This window comes from Opisthocomus hoazin, chromosome 11 (assembly GCF_030867145.1).
Source record: "Opisthocomus hoazin isolate bOpiHoa1 chromosome 11, bOpiHoa1.hap1, whole genome shotgun sequence".
In the NCBI taxonomy this organism is placed as follows: Eukaryota; Metazoa; Chordata; class Aves; order Opisthocomiformes; family Opisthocomidae; genus Opisthocomus; species Opisthocomus hoazin.
In genome coordinates, this window is record NC_134424.1 from 15623962 (window position 1) to 15644737 (window position 20776).

The following is a 20776-nucleotide window of genomic DNA, read 5'->3' on the forward strand; positions in this document are numbered from 1 at the left end:
TGGCCTATTTTACAAATTCTGAACAGAAACATCATTATCCTTTACACTAACTAAGTTTCCCACAGATTTATCATGTCTGAAAACAGCATAACTAGCTAAACCCGAGGGATAAGAACTCTATCTATATACCTGACTTACCCTGTCACTTCATTTAAAACATTCAGTGAGAAAACGGTATTTTTGAAACACACTTGGTGTTTTAAATGTGCTTACAGTTTAAAAATACGAGGCGGGGACACAACAGCATGCCATGTTATGTCTGGGGTGTCATCTACAGAGGACTTTTGGTGCCTGCTGCTATAGCAGCTAAAGCAGTAGGGATGACACAGAAGTCCGGAGAGGAGAAAGAAACAAGAAAAGCAGCTATGTACTGCCTTGTAAAACTTATCTGCTATTGAACTGAAGAACATCAGCAGCAAGTATAGGTATCTGGCTCGTTCTTGATCGTTTGGAGTCATGTGGAAAAAGTTTACAACATCCTGACTCCACTTGTGAAATGGTCCCATAAGCAACGAACACAGGCGTTCCAGGTTCTATACGTCTGTCATGTTCAGAGGTCTGATAGTTACAATTGCTACATACCAGTATAGAAGAGGGTTACAGTTTGGTATCATGCACGTTATAATGTACTTGGCAGACAGTACATCATACTTTACCTGCTGCAAGACAATTAAGATTCTTTCAGGAGTTACAGGGTTCAAGGCTTTCTCTTGTAGAGAAAGTCTATCAAAGGGAAACAGTCCATCAAATCTTGAATCCAAAGTTACTGAGCACATGAGTATTCTATTGGATCAGGACCTAAGTATATGTTGATGCTTAAATCGGTGAACGTTATGTATTTAATGTTTATCAACTGCATAATTTTAATGTCAGACTATTTAGTACCTTGCTTAAATTAATAAAAAAAATTCCCATGCCTATTTCCAAAGTAAAAGAAATACAAGGTCTCACAATTTGCAAGAAATACAGAAGTGTAATTATTTGACTTTTTACTGCAGCAAATGTCATCCCTGCTTCTGCAAGTTCTCGTGTTTAAGTGACTACTTACTAGGGCAGAGAGGAAAAAGAGTCCTTTTGAGACTTTAAACACAGGAGTTCTCAATATTTAACAGCGAGTTTTACTTTACTACTATGATTTGCCTTAAAAGCACAAAAGGAATTAATGAAGTACAAGTTTTACTTTGTAGCACAACTGGTAATCAGCAGTTTAAGAAACATTTACCGCACTTTACAATCTTTCTTCATACACTAAGAAAATTCCAAAACCTTTTACAGGAAGTTGTTCAAGAAAAATCCTTCCAGTTCTTACAAGAACTGGCCTAGTAACTCAACCATTCAGAATGCACATGAAATTTATGTTTTGTTCTTAAGTTTGAGTCCAGGGTGAGCTATGACCATGAACAGAATTTCTTATTAAATATAAAAATCAGAAAACAAAAACACGAAGTAAAAGCTTAGAAAAGAACTTTGTCTTCAGTGTAGAATGAGCAAGCTATCCAGAATGATAGTAAGTGATCTCAATTTTAACCTGTTTAAGAGCAGACAAAAAGCGTCTAAAATGTCAAGAAAAAATGTGCACCTGTCCTCGTTTTCACACGTATTTTTCTCACTCCTGTATTTATTCCTTCTGTTTCTGCTTTATGTCAAGCAATATATCTTACAATAACAGCAAATGAATTCATTAATCTACTCTAATCATAGTGGAGATACATTTTACCTATGGATGCTCAACAGGTGGCTGTCATCAGGAAATGACTGAAAATTGAATCTGCACCCGCCACCCCCCACCTCGCTGCTATTTGTGATGGAATAAATATTCTGCTGACACATAATCTGCCCCTTGCTGCAATTTCTTCCAATTTGCAATTAAGGTAAAGGAGCCCAGTGTATATATCCCCTGTGCTTCTCCTCATTCTGAAGATCTTGCATCCCTATTAACAAATTTCCTACCTACCGAAGCATACTGTGAGGCTGGTGCTTGAGCATTTTCCAAGTAACACCTTCCTTCTCACCTTCATATACTTCTGCTCATTTAGTTATGGGTAAAGGAGTACAAGCCAAACCAGCTCATAACTACATTACATTAGAGTTATAATATCACAAGAAATTGCTGACAGATGTACCTAATGGACTGAAAGTCTCACATCACTTTACTGGAGCAAAAAACTGAAAAAAACTGCAGACAAAGGACTGACCCAAACAGTTGTCTATAGATTACCAGCAAAGACCCGGATATGAATGTTAAAAGAATTTTCCAGTCCAAACCAGAAGAGTGGTGTAGGGATGAATAGAGTTCTGACCCAAACAGAGAAGGTGCTCAGACAGGCATCCCCGGTGATCTCACCTGGCACAGTAGCATACACCTCACCAGCCTGCAGCTTTGCTGCAACCAGCAGGCTGTAAGTCTGCCGAGCTATCCCTTCTCCCACCGTAAATTCCCACCTGGAATGCAGTGTGTTCCAGTTCATCTAGTCCACTATTAACTCTCATACACTGGCCTGTTCTAGAGGTGCCAGAGGAAGGTGCGAAAATTCCCATAAATAATAATTATGGAAGAAAACCATGCCCACAGGGAAAGGGTTTTCTCCATAACTCATGTCATTAGTGGTTGATTAAAGCCCTTAAGAGTGAAGTTTATATCCCTTCTAAATTATTTTTTGCCCCATGAGGTAACTATGGCTCTGGATTATATACGAATCCTGCTAATCTTTTGTCCCAGGGATAACTTCCAACAAAGCGTTTCACAGATTAATTATGCATTGTATAAACAAGTACCAGATGTATCAAAGTAAGGCAAAACAAGTCTCCGAAAAGAAGAAAACTGGGCTGTTCCCCTCAAAGTCAGGGATCCAAAATACAAAATCACAACAGCCTGCCTGTGTCCTTATTTCTAGAGTTACAAAATACTGTTTAAAGGGATACCACCAAACAATTCATAACAACTGCCAAGGACAGACATGAACTACTTTCTAGACACACTGGTGTCTCCTTATTCTGTGCAATAACCAAGATTCAATGTTATTAAACTCTAGCTGGTATCACTCTCCCCTTATCCTATATAAGCAGTAAGATATCTGAAGAAATCCACGGCACCCACCTCTTCTCAAAAATAGGGGCAGCTTTTTAAGGTATAAATCTTCGTCAAGCCAAATTTGGTTTGATCTATTGGCCAATACTTCTCTCATGAAAGGGAGGCAAAAGTAGGACCCAGGGTCTTCCTCTGATTTTTGTCAACTTTTGAAAACCTACAAACCTGCCAGGCAAAAGTTTAGAGGGTCCTGAGCTAATCTCTTAGAGTGCAAAGACTGCCTTTGCAGGAAGAAAAACATGAGGGATTCAAGGGTTTCTTATGTCCCATCACCTTTGTTTGCACAGCATTCTGACTCGTAGCTAGGAAAAGCTACAATCTTTCTCCATGATCCAGTACTGTATTTTTTAAGTTACAGTTAAAGGGGGAGACTTTTAATAACAGAGGCACGGGCTGCTTCACTAACAAATATGAACTATTTTGTGTCATGAATCAAAATGAAGAGGAGTCTGCATTGCCTGGAGTTGCATTTAGAGTCTTCAGCAAGAGCTTAGCTGTTTTACCAATCTGGAGATACACAGTACCAAGGAGAACGCTCACGCCATTCACAGAATCACAGAATCACAGAATAGTAGGGGTTGGAAGGGACCTCTGTGGGTCATCTAGTCCAACCCCCCCGCCGAAGCAGGGTCACCTACAGTAGGCTGCACAGGACCTTGTCCAGGTGGGTCTTGAATATCTCCAGAGAAGGAGAATCCACAACCTCCCTGGGCAGCCTGTTCCAGTGCTCCGTCACCCTCAGAGAGAAGTTCCTCCTCATGTTCAGACGGAACTTCTTGTGCCTCAGTTTGTGCCCATTGCCCCTTGTCCTGTCACTGGGCACCACTGAAAAGAGCTTGGCCCCATCCTCCTGACACCCACCCTTCAGATATTTGTAGGCATTTATAAGGTCCCCTCGCAGCCTTCTCTTCTTCAGGCTGAACAAGCCCAGTTCCCTCAACCTCTCCTCGTAGTGGAGATGCTCCAGTCCCCTCACCATCTTTGTGGCCCTCCGCTGGACTCTCTCCAGTAGCTCTTCATCCTTCTTGAACTGGGGAGCCCAGAACTGGACACAGTACTCCAGATGAGGCCTCACCAGGGCAGTGTAGAGGGGAAGGAGAACCTCCCTTGTCCTGCTGGAACTGTAAGTGCTGGAACTTCCCCTGTAAGTGTTGCAGTTTTAATATCTTCCCACTAAAAAGCCTAAGGAAAATAAATCTAATAAAGAGAATGTTTAGGAATTGTCTACTGTGGTCTTAGGAACAATTTTTTGTATAATCATGTCTGCCTGGACTCAATATACAATGCAGTGGAATCTGAACGCTGTAACTTTTAAAAATTTGAAATATTTAAATTGGTTCCTTTCTGCTAGAGTTTAATTAATATAATGTTCTTCTGTAAAAGAGATGATTCTTACACATAATACTCCTTTAAAGTAGACGGCAGTAGCTGCTGCAACAAAATGCTGGCAAAGCAAATACTGAACTGCCTCCACCAGCCAGCAGGGATAGGCTATTAGTTCATTGGGCGGACTTGGTATTTGCAATGGGAAACGTATCTTGTTACAACAAGGCACAAGTTAATTTAAGCAGTCACAATAACACAGTTGTTGCACCACATCAGACAACTGAAAAGAATCCTGCTGGTTGTTCAAAAGGCCAGAAGTAGAGTAGGTTTCATGGTTATTCTGTTTCTGGCAAATCTCTACCTGTGTCACGACTATAATTTTCACCACATCAGACTTCTCTGTCATAACCAAAGTATTATTACTAATAAATGGGAATAGGACATGGATTATAGGTTGGGGAAACTTCTGTTTACAAAACATGTGCAGTCAGAGTTCTCAATATAAGGACAAAATAGCCACATCTACACAAAATGCAAATCGACAGATTTAATCATATGTTTCCAAATCTGAACTCAGCATGAAGAATTAAAAAAAGTAATAACTTCTTATACCACAATTCAGAGTACATAAAACAAGCTCTGCATTATTGTTGGAACTGAACCTCCCACAGTGCTTAACTTTCAGTGACCTTGTCCTACAAGCATCTCTAATATGGTGCATGCTAAAAATAATACAACTATAGTAGCAAAGACTTACCTAAAATAAGAGAAGCAGTTAAAAGACATTCCTTAAGCCCTCTGTTAGATGACACAAACTGCTGTGGGAGCTTGTAAGCCTACCTGGTCAGCAAACATTACTTAAGAAGGAAAAATAACTTTAAAAATTAATCCTTTGAATTCATGAGCTAAAACAAAACTTTAGATAACAAAGAGAATTTAAAAGTGTGAAGAAGTCTTATCACACTAGAAAATATGAACCTCATAGCTAGTACCTCCTGCAATATGATCAAAAGTCATGAAAAGGGCTATCATTGTTACAAGGGACGAGTTATTGCTAGGACAGAGGGATGTCTTCTCAAGCAACAAGTACCTAACCTAAATTTGTTCTTTGGAAGAGCAAAGCAGAGTATCCTGCAGCTGGAAATGCTACAACTTCTAAGCACAATGATATTTTATCATAGCCCTTTTTACATTTAGTTCTGTCTTCATTAAAATGATTCAATAGTACTATTTAAGATAGGTGTGTTTTTATGTTTGTATATGTGTGCACATAGGTGGGTTGGGAAGGAAATAGCCAATAACTGTATTGTGCAACAAAGGTCAGAGACACCTTTTGCTTTAACCTGACATTCATTACACAGAATCATAGAATCATTAAGATTGGAAAAGACCTCCAAGACCATCAAGTCCAACTGTCAAACCAACACAACCACGCCTACTAAACCATGTCCTGAAGTGCCACGTCTACACGTTTTTTGAATGCCTCCAAGGACGGTGACTCCACCACTTCCCTGGCCAGCCTGTTTGAATGCTTGACCACTCTTTCAGTAAATAATTTTTTTTTTTAATATCCAATCTAAATTACATTACAGCTCATCTTTAAGATCACCTCCCTCTCCCTTTGTAAAGCTGGAGTTATTTAGAATGACTATGGTACCAGGTAATCTACATCTAACAGTATTCCTTTACACTGAATTGCAGACTTTCAACCTGTCTTAGGATGATGTGTCACTCAAGAGTGTCAAGGACAGTATGGTCTGCTATTCGTAGCCATAATCCTAGAATTCTTGAGATGAAGTCATGTTTACTTTACAGAATATCAGTTGTTCTATGTTCTCCTTCGCTGCTTAGCAGTATTCGCTATTCCTTTGGGTATCTTGACTGGTGTCACCAACAATTCAGCAAAGCACACAGTAACAACAGTTACAGCTCTCTCCTGTGGGTGAGGGTGGCAGAGATCTAAAGACAGACTTTCAGTAACCAAAAGGTAGCTATGGAGAAGATGGGGTTACTTTCTTCACAAGGATGCATGGTGACAGGACAAGAGGTGACTGACACAAGTTGGTTCAAGGAGAACTCTGTCTGGATGCAAAACAAAATTATTGATGCTGAGAACAGTTATACATTGGAGTAGGTTTCCCAGAGAAGTGATGGAATCTCCCTTGCTGGAAATATCCAAGTCTCAGCTTGACAGGACCCTGAACAACCTCTTGCAAGACCCTGCTTTCAACAGCAGTTTGGACCTGATGATCTCACTTTTCTATGATTCCTTCCATAGCGTTGTCTATAGCATAGAAAGTGAGCTTTATATGGTCTTTTCAAAAGCACTTAAAAGCAGAATTTGAACCCAAGAAAGCTATGTTCTATACAAGAACAGATCTGAAAGCTTTCGATAGCACAACTTCCCTCTCCATAGGACAGCTAACAGACGGAGTGATCATATGGCCTTGAAAGACTCTATTATATACCACATGTCGCATTCCTTTAAACACCTTTGAGTTCCTTCATAGTCACAAGTCATTAATTCTCTTATTGTTGTAGATAGTACAGTATGAATGAGTTCTACTGAAGGAATAACAAAGAGACAAGTCAAGGCACCGTACGAACACATGAAGTACAATTTTAATATCATCTGCCATTTCTTTCCAATATCTTTGAAAATAAATGAATTTGTTCAGTATTCTTGGTAACCACATGAGCATGTATGCCATTTTTATTGAAGGAGCCACTAGGCCTGTGTTCCGATGCTAGAAAATCCTGTCAGCAGAACTAATGGATGTCAGACAAATAAGCTTAGAAGAGCAAACAAGTGCACTGCCAAAACCATGTCATCAACCCACAGGCCTATTTGTAGTGATATTACACACTCCACTGTCTCCAGTCACCACCAGAATAATCAGAATCCATGTTCAGAGACATCTGATCTTGCCAAAATTGACACAGCATAGCTAATAATCCACCAGAATTCAGATAAAACCAGTGGATTTAAAAAGGCAGCTTATTTTTGTGCCTTGCATTTGAGGCAGATTAAACAAATGGAGGCTATCAGGTCAGTATTTGTATATTACAGCTGTCCAGTTAGAATTGACAGACACTCTTTGCGTGGCCTGTTGACTGATTAAGAGGCAGAGTAAGCCTGCGAGAGTCATAAATGGAGAGAGGAGGGCAGCAATTGTGATAAAGAAAAAATCAAAGGCTGATGGAGTAACTCACTAGAAACAGTTGCACTTCTACACAAGCCACAGATACCACCTAAAAAAAAAACCCCACAGAAAGGCAACTGGATGAGTACATTACAGATTTGAAGTGGGAATCAGAACAAAGTTTTTGTTACTGTTCTGCATCGGAAAACTGGACTGAAATGTTCTGCAAGATGAAGAACAAGAAAAGCAGAATGAAAGGTGAGATACTGAAGCATTCAGATTAATACAAAATTTTTCTGTTCTCTAAGCATTTCTGTGCTAAGCAGTGTTTATTTTAACTCTACATTGGCAGATGTGTTTCTGAAGCCAAATGTTGCAAAACAATGTAATGAACTGAAAGTATTGCTTACCTTGCTTGCTAGAATGTTGAATACTTTCAAGTGAATTCTACTATGCAGAATTCAGTAATGCAGAACTTTATGTATAATTTTAATATAAATACAATTTCATTTTCAAGAGAAAATTAATGAGCTGTTTGTGACAAACTGTAGTCTCAAAATAAAACTGTCATTTACACATTTGTCATAGTCAACACTATAATCATACACTGTTGTGTCTTTATATGGTATTCCCTGTTACTAATTAATGTTTGATCTCTGTAAGTCAATAAGCAGTATGACCTTTAATTTCCAAAGGTTTCAAGTAGTAATTAAACTAAAATGTTTTTCATTTTGAAATAGTAAACAGTAAAAATGATCTGAGGCATCTCAAAAACCACGTTACAAAAGGATTTATCATTCTGAATTTCTTTAGTCAAAGAAAATCTAATTATTCAACACCATCTAATAATTTTTTAAATTACATGCTGTGCATATGAATATAGTTTTAAGTGGCACCTTGTTTTCAAAGTGATATCATTACCAAGATATGAAAGGTAAAAACTTTTCATTTGAAACTGACCTAAACATAGTGGAGCAGAAGATAATTACAAATACTGAATATTACTAAGTACTCCTGTCAACTCATTTATCTTTTTAACAGCTTCTTGACAAATGTTTGCTAATTCTGTAGAAACTCGTATCTATGGGAAATACAGCTGGCATTCAGATAGGGGAATTAAAGGAGTAAGTATAAACACAGCTAATTTAAAGAACAAACTTACAGAATCTGGATTGCTCAAAAAGTACTGTTAACTTGTTATAGCAATGTCTTTGAAGCTTGTTATTCTTTTGACGGTGCATTAACTTAATTCTTTTTAGGTAGTACAATTACAAAAAACACAGAAAAATAAAAATTCTACCTGCAATTCTTCTGATACAAGATGGTTCAAAGTTGTTACTACCACAGAATGATAAACATTCCAGTTTAATAAATTCAGAAACTGTCGCATTCTCTTCAAACATCACTGCTCTGCTGATGGCAAATCCTCCTGAAAACCATTTGTACTTAACATAAAGGTACGGGAAGTACTGCATTTTAAGACCATGGAAGCACTAACTTCATTCTGCATTACAAAAGTACTTCAATACTATCTGTAATTTACTAATGTATGGTAAAAGAAACAAACTCTCTTTATGTTATCTACATTAATGTTTGTTATGGAGCTGTATATCCTTTGCCCATATTAATGACCTGTATATTGCCAAAACACAAACATTTTCAACTAATTTTAAACCTTCTATCACTTGTTATACAGGTAACTGGCTTTTGGTTTTGAGTGTCATTTTGTTAATATACGCAGCTCATGGATGTCCCAATAAATGCCTATGCTATGCAGCTTCAAAGACTGCAGACTGCAAGAACAGAGGATTTACTGAAATTCCTGCCCGTTTACCTCCTGAAATTCAGATACTACAGTTGCAGAATAACCGTATTTGGAAAATCAACCAAAATGCATTCACTGGAACACCGTTGCTCAAAATCTTGGACTTATCTAATAATTCTCTCTCAAGTTTGGCACCAGGTGCTTTCCAAAAATTACGGTATCTGCAGGTTCTAAACCTAACCAGAAATTTGATCCATTACATAGAAAACCAGACTTTCAGTTTCCTCCCACACCTAAAAGAACTGGACTTGTCATCCAACAGCATTATACGTTTGCCTGAGACTTTTGGAAACAGCACGGGGAATATAACATTGCTGTCTGTGAAGCATAACAAACTTCAGAAAATGGAGAGAGTTCTGCTGGAGTCACTTCCAAACCTGAAAGTGGTTCTTTTCAAAGATAATCCCTGGCAATGTAATTGTAATGTCTTTGGCTTGAAACTGTGGCTGGAGAGCTTTTTATACAGAGGTAAGGAATTCTTCTCATTACATACAATGCACATGAGAACACATGAGAACACTTCATCAGCATCCAGCTGTTCTTTACCACTACGGCTTAACAATTTACGCTGCACCTTAGATCATCCCCTCAAATAAGCACACTAAAATATATTCTTCTGCACAGATCAGAATATAGATGCCTTCATAAACACAGGTGGCAAACTAGAACCATAGAGGAATTTTATATTAGCACAAAAAGAAAGACAAAAAGCATACACATACAATCACATAGTATGTACATACACATTCTGGAAATATGTATGTATAGCATGTATATGCATATATATCCATATCTATATATACAACAAGTATACTTGCACACATGCACTTGCTTTAATTCTACCAATGTATTTTTCTCTGGAAACCAACCTGCCATTTAAAAGCCTTTTACCTGATGCAAGAGGATAAACATCAAGAAAGATATCAATACCGATTTAACTTTAGAGAACTCGGGATTCTAATTGCTCTATAAATTATCACTTAGTAGCTCTTTAATATTTTAAGAATACTTTACCTAAAAATGTATGTTACACCTTGGACTAGTTTACTGTTGGCTAGTATTGCTTCCTAATCTGTTGTTAACCAGAAGAGGTACTAAATTCATTGACAATTTCCTGACAGAAATGTGTAATGCCATCACATGGGGGAAAGTGAATTTTATAACTAAAAGTAGCCTCATGTTTTGGTCACACCTGCTTTTAAATATATTCATTGAGTTATGCTGTAGAAAAAGAGAATTTTATTTAATTCTAAAGGAATTCAGTATTAAAAGAAATTAATTTCTTTTTCTCAGAAGGTATGTTCAGACTCCGAGAATTCAGAACAGCAGGGCAATTTGCTTTTCTCTAAACCACGCTCTGATGCTTGCGTGTGATCAAACTACTGATTACCTATATGTTTAGGGAAGTGACATGGAGAATGTTGCAACATAGCATATGTAAAGATGGTCCATGTTGCCTGTGACTGAGTGGACTGCCATTTTCAGGCACCAGAACTCTACAGGCCAGCCAGAAAAGTCTACTGGCTATGCAGGGACTATATTAATACAGGAATAGTCTCTGAGTGAGGTAAAGCCACTGTCAGAAGCAATCTTTAAGAAAAGACAAAAGGCTAAACTCCTCTAGGTTAAAATCTTGATATTTCGGATTGGTAAAATACTACATTATCCCCGGGCTTTAGTTGTATTATTCTGGAACCTTTCCCTACAACAAATTTCAGTAGGAGTTCTGACTTCTCTGTGCAGAAGAATTTAATGATCCAAGATAAATGTGTCAGATTATCTTAATTACTCTGCCAGCAGTGTAAGTATTGTAATTTATTTCAAAGATCAACGTTGTTTAGAAATTCAGTGTTGCCCTTCCATCTTTCTGAACAGTGCACAGATTTCATTAAATGAAGTGGTATGGGAATTAAAAATTCATTTTAGGAACAATTTTTAAAGGAAGCCCAAATACTATGTTGTATTCTACATTTATATTTCCCTAAAATTACTTGTGTCAATCACATGAAGAAAAATTTTTTCCATTGCACATTAACCTTTCCCACTACTTATATTTTATATTTATGATAAAATAGTACTGTGGCTCTGCAGATATTTCTTGCAAGTCCTAATGGAACATTGCTAGAGATGGAACTGTTGTGTCCAATATTACTCTAAAATATTGCAGTATTTTTAGCTGAATCCAGCTCAGGCAATCGACATTTGATACATACTCATAAACAATTATAGAGAATGCTTCAGTTCAGGTGAGACTCCAGTCTTCTATTCTAAGCATACATATTTAGTTACTTAAAACCACAGGAGGATCACAGTTGCAGGAACTGGAGCTACAGTTATACCCAAATTCAAACTAACACATCGGAGCCAAACCCCACGCTTTGGGTTTGGCTACTAAAGACCAAGAGACAAGCTTCTATGCTCATATCTGTCTTGGAATATCATCATTATTTGTGGAGTAGTCTCCAGATGTCAGTTTGGGTCCATCTGTATTCACTACTTTCTCAGACAAAGTCTTTTCAGGGTGAAAATATCTATTCCTGGTTTTAGATGAAAGGTGGATTATTTTGGATAGAGGAAGAAAATTCAGCTGATTTGATTAGTTAATTTTTTAAAATATGTAAACATTGTTTTTGGCCTTGTTGACTCCTTGACACACTATACCCCTGAAGTATGGACTAATTAGAAACCTGAAGGCTATGCTCAGTGTGTGTTACTCTTCACACTGAGCAACAACTGCTTCCTACTTCACTTCCTATTACACTACAAACATCCTTTGGCAGAGGGCCGAAGCTGGCTCCAAGCAATCATGAAATTCACCATTACAACAGGGTAGTAGACTGATTAATCTCAATTCCTTTAGATCTCTATATTTTCTTACCACAAGCCTTGCCTCAAAAAATTCCTCATGTATACATGCAACTTACTGAACTTTTTCTTTGCTTCATTACAGTTATCATACAATGTCAGAATAATGACTATTTCATGGAATATTTCAATCAAGTGGGAAATCTTTACTAAGTATATTGTTTCCATTCCTCTTTATAAAAAGAAGCAATGATATGAATTTGAATGGAATGAATTTGCTGTTAACAATACCTCTTTGTTTTCATCTATTACTTAGTTCTTACTTCTACACCACAGTTTTTTACTTTTACACCAATAAAAGCATAGATAGCTTAATTCCTGATGAATTTCTTCTTGCAAGTATGCTCTTATACGAGTGTTAAAGTGTAATAATCTCACCATTGATCTAACCAGAAAAAGATGTTAAAGATATACTTATGAATCCTTAAAAGAATAAAGTCAAAGATATGATAAGTTTACTTCCGGTTTCTGTTAATTTTACATTAAGATAATTGAGGAACCACCAAACCTTAAGATCATAAACCTGTGTTTTTTTCAGGAGGAATAAGTGATGGCATTATCTGCTCAACGCCAGCGATTCGGAAGGGAAAGGACCTCCTCAGAGTCCCCTATGAGCTGTTTGGGGCATGCCCTCTTACGACAGCTTACGTTCATCTGGCTAGCATTCACCACCATAGCTTTGAGCACAGAAGTTCTCTGAAGCATGCTCATCACAACGAATACAGGGAAAACAGCCGTCCAAACTGTGAACCCAAACCAAAGCCAAGGCCTGTTAGTTTGCGTCATGCAATTGCCACTGTAGTAATAACTGGAGTTGTCTGTGGAATTGTGTGTCTAATGATGTTGGCAGCTGCTGTCTATGGTTGTGCCTATGCTGCAATTACTGCTAAATACCACCGAGAACATTTGGCCCCGGTCAGACAGCACGGGACTCCTGAGGAAAAAGAGCCATTTGATAGTTCCTTGGCTTGAGTTACTTTTGTCCTTGGTTTCTTGAAAGTAAAGCTCTCACTTCAGTAAAAAGCCTGAAATATAAATAGGATTGATTTAATAGTAATTACTGCTTTTTTTTTTTTTTGCTTTTTGACATTATTTTTTAACATAAATATATATATATATACTCTTTGGAATATATATTAAGACTTTTGTAGAAGAATGTAAGCTTATTTATATTTTGTGCATGTATATTCTGAAGGCACTATTTAAAGCTGAGTGTTTGAGATAACGACATCTTGATGTAGCCACTTTAAAGTATTCCATTCTCCATTACTAGCTCTTGATGTAATATTGGTACAATACATGAGTTATGGTGCAGCTACAGTCAGTAGCCAACACGAGCGAGCATTCTGCAAAGAAAAATACAAAATAGCTACAAATGACTGACTATATTTTAAGTTCTTAAAATACCTGGTATGTATCCAGAAATAGAATTCACCATCAGTTTTAGAACTGGCCAGTCTACACACTGCCACTGTTAAAGTAAGATGTGTTAAAAACGTTTATAAATACACTTTTTCCACCTTCCAATGTGCCCTAGAAGACAACAATTCAACATTACATCCATTATCTAACTCAGAAAATAGGAAGTACCTTGTTAACTATCACATTTCATTTTTAAATTACTTAGTAGGGAGGAAGGAAGAGAACTGAGAAAATGCTGAAGAAAGAAATGCTACACTGTTTCAGATACAAGCACTGAAATGAGCACATACAGTGCATATGAAGAGACACTATCCTTTATCCTGCTGGCATACATGCTTGCTACAGACATTTCTGAAGCCTCTTATTCCCAAATCCACACACAAGCATTCCATTTTGCAAATATCCTGACTGCAGATGCAGCTGCCGTCAGTGTTGCCCTTCAGCATGGAGGATAATACAGTTGCATGTTTACATGTTCTCTCTCACAGAGAAAACATTCAGCTGAATTCATTCAGGGGTCCACCCTAACTTTCTGCAGCACAGTTTTGCCATCATAGGAAACCAGAGCTAAAACCATTTGAGTAATACAAGTTTAAAACAGAAATAATATTTTGAATGTGCAGAAGTATTTTTTCAATTATTCTAAGAAATTATTTTAAGGCAACTAGCAGAGATCAGCAACTCCATCTACCTTTTCCAAGACTAGATGAAATACATCTAGGTTATTTGTGACAGATGTCTACTGTATTTTCTAAAATCTCCCCAGTGACAGGGTTAAAGACCTGTCTAGGTAGCTAATGCAGAAATAAACTACGCTTATATTCTAAGAGCCTTTCTCAGCAATTCTCCTAAATTTCTGGTGAAAATCTTCCCAGTTTATTCCATTGGGCAGAAGACTTGAGCACAATGACTGAATAGCAGTCTGCAGTAAGGGCAGAAGGAAGCTGTGTCATGGCATTCAGAGACATCCACTCTCTTCCAACAGATGGATTCCAAGATCAAGTTCTGTAGCTATTCTAATGACAGCCTCAACTGAGTAATGGGCTACATGGCAGGAGTCATGTAACCCTTGCTCTTATCTACTTAGCAGTAATTGCAACCTAAATATTAAAGCTCATTCCTGCATCTGCAGTTGCTTTCATGTCCAGAGAAAATTAAGCATCTCAGTCTTAAACTAGATCTTGCAGACATTGAAAACAATCAATTACTGTCTGTACGTTGTTTTTTTTAAACTGCTAAGTACTTCATATTATTATTAGGCGCTCTTCAGTCTTCTCTGTCCTGAACCAAATAAACTAAGCTGTTTCAAATTTTCCTGTAAGGCCACATTCTCCAAACTACTTTTTTTCCTGCATTCCCTGGAACCTTATCAGTTCTTCCACATTTTGTTTAGAATGTGGCACCCTAGATCACGCACATTACCTCAGCTGAAGAATTTTTAGAATATTTATATTCAGGCTCTGTAAATGTGATCTCTTGATGATGTATCTCTGAAGCAAGTTTGCTTTTTTCCTTTTAAATATTAATTTTCATAAGTAATTGGAGTCTGTAGATCTACTTTTTTTGACTTTTTATCCATTTATTGCAATAACATTTTACAAAGCAAAACAGTTTTTCTGATAGAGAAGACTGAAGTAATACAGGATAGGATCTTCCTGCCCATGGGCCAGAAAATGAGTTCAGAGTCACACCACATCAGCGCTTTTCTACAGCGACCGTCTAAAATAAGTACACCTGCACTCAAGCTGCAGAACCTAAGATGAAAGCTTATAAACCTCTGACCTCCAGTGAGATTTCACCCACAGTGTTTCTAATGGGCTCAGATTCAGCAATGCAGCTTCCATCACAGATAAGTTCACACTTCTAATACTGTCAAGCAAAGGAAAAACAAGAACTGACTTGATAATTCCTAGTCAGGAATAACCAGAACATCCTCCTAGTCCTTAAAAAAACAGTCCTATCAACAAAAACTTCTCAGGATTTCCTTACTGTAAGATGTTTTTTTTTTAAAAAAAAAAAGAGGAAAAAGGTGAGAAAGATGCAATGAAGTGCACAACAACATTTAAAGAAACTCTTTCCAAGTCACATGTAAGATGCTTTGGAGATTTTCATGCACATATAAGGCTGTAAATTGATATGGAGTTGCCAGAAAGCAAAGTATTTCATATTTCCATTAGTTTACTCTGCTACGGGAGTAGTGCAAGCCAATCCACGCAAAATCTGATTTATGCTTTCTAACTTGCTGTTTGCTAAAGAAAGGAAAAAACACCCACCTCAGCAGAAATCCAAACAAAAAATCCCAGAGAAACATTTCATTTAAGGTATTACATATAATATTTACAAATGTGTTTACCTTTAACAAGCTGCAGTTATTTCTGATAAGCTAGTAGCAGAGATTCAACACAGAAAAGTATTGATTCAATTGCTTAAATTAATAAAAAATTATTTCATTTTGAGTAGATGAAATAGAATGTTCGACTACTGAAAAACACAGATAAGAGGCACAATTTATTACCCATAACAATTATTGACTACAACAAATTGAAGACTGGATCTAGGGATTCCCCACAGAACTGCCCTTAATTTTTAAAGCTTAGCAATGGACATCTGCCACTGAAATAAGTTGTCTACACAGATTTATTTTTCAGATAAAGGTTCCTGAGAAAGCTTTGTTGTTTTTCCAGCAATCTCATGAGAGGTATTATAGTGAGCACAGTATTTTTTCCTAATCTCCATAAAAAACACTCTTCCCCCCAAAGTTAACAAAATATCAGGACACACTACTCCGCAAGGTATTTGCAAAGACAGAGAAAGTACACATATTGTTGTATTCCTGTCTTTCATATAGAGGCTCACCATATTACTTTGTTTTCAGCAAAACAGGCTTTCTGAAATTTCAATTTAGAACAGAGATTAAAAACTAGAATACGCCAATGTTCTTTACAGAAAATGTCCTTAGAAGCTATATGAAAGAAACAAAGCTTAAACTAAAACTTACTTGCTTTGCCATTCTGTCTCTTTCCATCCAGAGCTTGCAAAAAGTCAATCAAAACTCAGCCTTATTATTCCCTAGTAATATAATGTCCAAACAAAATCGGGATCCCTCCTCTTGAATATCACAGTAGAACATTTAGTGACATTATACATAGCTTATCTATCATTAACAACATTAACAAAAGAATGCCAGCTGTTGCCTACTAACAACCATCTATCTTTGCTGGCCAGAAGACACACAGGCTTTAGTTAAGCATCCAGAAACTATGCCTACTTTTACAACTTTGATCTTTGAACTTGGCTGAAAGTGGCATAGTAACAATAACCGTAAGAGAGTCTTGGGACTTCCTGGGTTTATACTACCTGAAATGTGACTGTATGCTCCCCAGATGAGACAGGCAGCAACAGCAACCATCCGGATGTGGCAGTAACCCACAACAGGGGAGAAGTAGGAATTTGAAACCATAACAAACAAACCAACAACTACATACTTCTTAACTACTTCCAGCAAAAGCTGCGGTTGCTCTCTCTTACTGATTACACAGGGATCCCTCAATGTTTTAGGGCTATTTACACTACAGGTTGAACTTTTTGCATAAGGCTGCCATCCTCATTTCAAGACACAACAAACAGATGAGCAAACACTGTTAACATTTGGAAATACAGACTACTGGGGTGAAAATAAATTAGTTAATCCACAGTACATAAACTGGTATTAATGTATTCATATACTACATAAATGCAGCTTCATACTTGCACAGCATTATTTGAAGCTTTCAAAGGGACCTGACAGTTTATCTGCTGCCTTGTTCTGCAATCAGGGATTTATTTTGTTAGCAGCAGAATTATTTAGCAAATTTCCCCTAGAATCTGATTGCTATACAAGGTCTTCCTTCTATCCAAATTAAATAGCATTAAAATCCAGCTAGTAAACCAATCCCAACAGCAAAGCGGAAGCGTAGAATGCTCTATGCAATTTACTATACATGTCAATACTACACATGTTGGAATACTCTTCTAATTCATGCATCAGTCACAGATTCTCTGAGAAGAAGTGGTGAGGAAAGACCAAGAATTAGATAAATAGGGGTTAAATTACCACGCCAACACCAGCAGTGAACTATTCTAAAAAACCCTGTTATTCAATTATTCCACACACTAATTCTGCATAATAAATGAATTGAGAACAAATACAAACGACTACAAATATGTGAATGTTTCATATACGAGAAACTTCAGATTCCCTCTTCAGTCAATGGAGAGAGGTAGGATTTTACCACATGCTCTGAAGCATTCTGTGGAGGAGCTTACCTCTCCCCACACATGACCTACAAACGATGTTTCCTAAATTATGGCTCCTAACCTAAGTCTGTGAGTTGTTTAATGTTAGACTGTACAAATACACATTTCAATTTTCCTGAAACTGCAAACGTTATTCTAGGTACTAATATTAGATTTATGAATACAAAGATAATATTCAAAATTAACAAGAAACTCTGGAAAAACATAAACTAGTGGGTTTTCACCAAGGCATGAAAAGCTTTTTGAGGGATTTACTAAATGCTACTGCTGAATATAATCTTCTGTGGCTTATAATGTGGAGTAAAGCTTAAGTAAATCACTGTCTTGCCTGACAAGGAAAACATCTATTTTAGAACGCTTCAAAAATTTGGTTGCACTGTCATTATGATGACATATTCATTTTCCCTTAGGCCTTCACACTAAAATACAATTTTATAGATGGTATCATAAATTTTAAGGACTGTGTGTGACAGTGACATTTGCTTGAATGTTTTTAATAATATAGTACTACCAAAGCAATACATGGGAGAAAAAGGAAAAAAAAGTAAGCAGTACAGAGCAAATGCATTTATTCTATGCTCTATTATAACAATAGCAGATTGAACTATTTGTTGAAAATTTACAATATCTGCCACTCCTAGAAGTACCAGTAGTTTAAACTACCTTTGATTAAATTATTGGGAGTCACTTTTTCAAAGTGTGTTTTGGTATCTTTTTCAAAGAGAGATGTGTATGCAAACTCCACTTGAATTCGCTCAAAAAAAACCCTGAATGGGGTTTTTTTCCCCCCAAAAAATAAGGAAAAACAGGGAAGAAGAACAAAATTTGTGTTGTGAAGGCATTTCTTTTCAGATACAATGGGCACATTTACCTCCATGAGATTATAAAAGAATCTTCCTTACTTAGAGCCTAGGTCATCAGAAGCCTCAGTTACTGGAAAACTGGTACATTCACAAATTTTCCTTTCAAATCGCTGTTCTGTAGAGGCTGATTCAAACAAGAAGATTAAAAAACTGATGTGTGACCAGCCTCAAGCAGACAGATATGTATTTTAGAAGTAACATGAGATATTTGATCTTTCCTGTTTTCAAGGCACCGTTTTAAATATCTTAAAGAGCAGGATCATCAGGGTCACTTTCCTCTGGCCAGAATAGAGGCATTCAAATTTGCACGGCATTTTTAAAAAATTAGTGATGAAATTAAATCTTTACCGTGATGGGAAACAAAAAGGAGAACCTAAATTTTCAAATTGTGTCATTCCATGTACCTGAGGGCTTTTAGCATCTTGACTAGGAATACTTCACTGAATTTACTGCTATACTAATGTTTGTTCTTAAAATGATGTAAAAAGAAAAACGAGAAAGGTGATGGATGAGGACACTTGTAAAAAACCTCTCTTTAACCAGGGTCTGGAGAAAAAAAACCTTGAACTTGTATATGGGTAGGTTACAAAAATAAAGGATCAGCCCAGAAGAGTTAAATACTAGAAAGGGAAAGATCCTGGCTTTACTTGGGACAATTTGTTTGCTGGTATAAAGCATAATATTCCTTGTTTGCGTAATAGGGTTTTTTGGTAAAAGCATTTAAAATCAAACTGTCAGTGAACAGAAGAATGTTAGGCTGCCTTTTCTTCAGATTCAGTAACACCTCCTACATCTGACTACACAGCCCTGCTTATTATAATTTAAATACATATTTTAAATACATATTTTAGTGTATATTTAAATATAAATAATATATACACAAAATAACACTTAAGCATGATCTACAGTTTTAGCAGAAATCCATAGTACTATGTTAAAAGGTGTTTCTTTTATTCTGCTATTCTTTCATTCTGCAACAGATACATTGCTTTCCAAGAACTCTCTTACACGATAAATTATTTGTATTGGTCTCACACCTTTACTGTGTGGCAGACAACAGGGAGCAACCTAACACTTCTTGTACCCTTGTGTTATGGCACCATCTAGTATAGAATTAAATACACCTGCCATGCATTTAAGGACAGATTCCCTGGAACCTTCTGTATCACATATCTATATAAAGATAAAACACTATATACTGATATAAATCACGGGTGGTAGAAAGTGTCTTCCATTTTCTCTTCAAGCTTTTACTGCTTGGCAGCAGAAAATACCAGCTGTAAGAAAAATCTGGCCATCCTTAATAACTCTGAAATTAACAGTAAATCTATTCTCTTGAAAGGACTACATACAAAATGTAACTATTATTCAACATGTTCATGAAGGGCAGAATCTGACCCTTATGGGTCTACTATTCTCACAAGAGCTATACACTTTTTGGTAACCTTCGCCACAGAAGATTCTGAGAGTGGCTAATCTTCAGGCCATCTGTATCAGGAACGCTTAATACGCAGAAGAAAAACTAAAACACCAATCAAGAAGCTTGCAATTGTGAAGAAAAACGGCTTTCCTTCTGCACTGATTTTTCACTTCTGTCCAAACAGGAATTACTGCAATTGTTCTTTTCATGTGGCTTCAGCAGAAAAGAATGAGCCAAGGTAGGTTCACAGAGCTATGGCAACGCTTCAAAACACATCCCAAGCAGTCACTCTTCTTTGATAGAAAATGACTGTAAAGCTGCCTGTACATAAGAACAACACGGATGTCTTTTCTTTCCAGAACTACGCTGAATAAGAGAACTCTTCAGATCATTGGAGTACTTTAATTTCTCGCCAATTTAGCTACACTGAACTTCCATTAATCTACTATTTCAGTTAAGTCGACACAGAGCAATAAGGGCTTGCTTCTTTTCAGAAACTACAGGTCTGACTGCACTGGTAAAGTTTTT

General features: G+C 37.0%; 2 protein-coding genes across 6 annotated transcripts in view; one reads left to right on the forward strand and one right to left on the reverse strand.

Moving 5' to 3' along the window:
• CACNA2D3 (calcium voltage-gated channel auxiliary subunit alpha2delta 3) overlaps positions 1-20776 on the reverse strand; it is a 472558-nt gene that overhangs the window by 64877 nt on the left and 386905 nt on the right. The window lies entirely within an intron of this gene.
• LRTM1 (leucine rich repeat transmembrane protein 1) lies at positions 7788-13219 on the forward strand. Its single transcript, XM_075432603.1, has 3 exons — positions 7788-7815; positions 9254-9850; positions 12786-13219. Exons 1-3 carry the CDS (start codon positions 7788-7790, stop codon positions 13217-13219), a joined length of 1059 nt encoding a protein of 352 aa, XP_075288718.1.

Coding starts and splice junctions, on each gene's coding strand:
- LRTM1 (XM_075432603.1), top strand. CDS start 7,788: ATGAAGAACAAGAAAAGCAGAATGAAAG. Junction 7,816..9,253: donor CAAGAAAAGCAGAATGAAAG/GTGAGATACTGA, acceptor CTTGTTATACAG/GTAACTGGCTTTTGGTTTTG. Junction 9,851..12,785: donor GGAGAGCTTTTTATACAGAG/GTAAGGAATTCT, acceptor TGTTTTTTTCAG/GAGGAATAAGTGATGGCATT.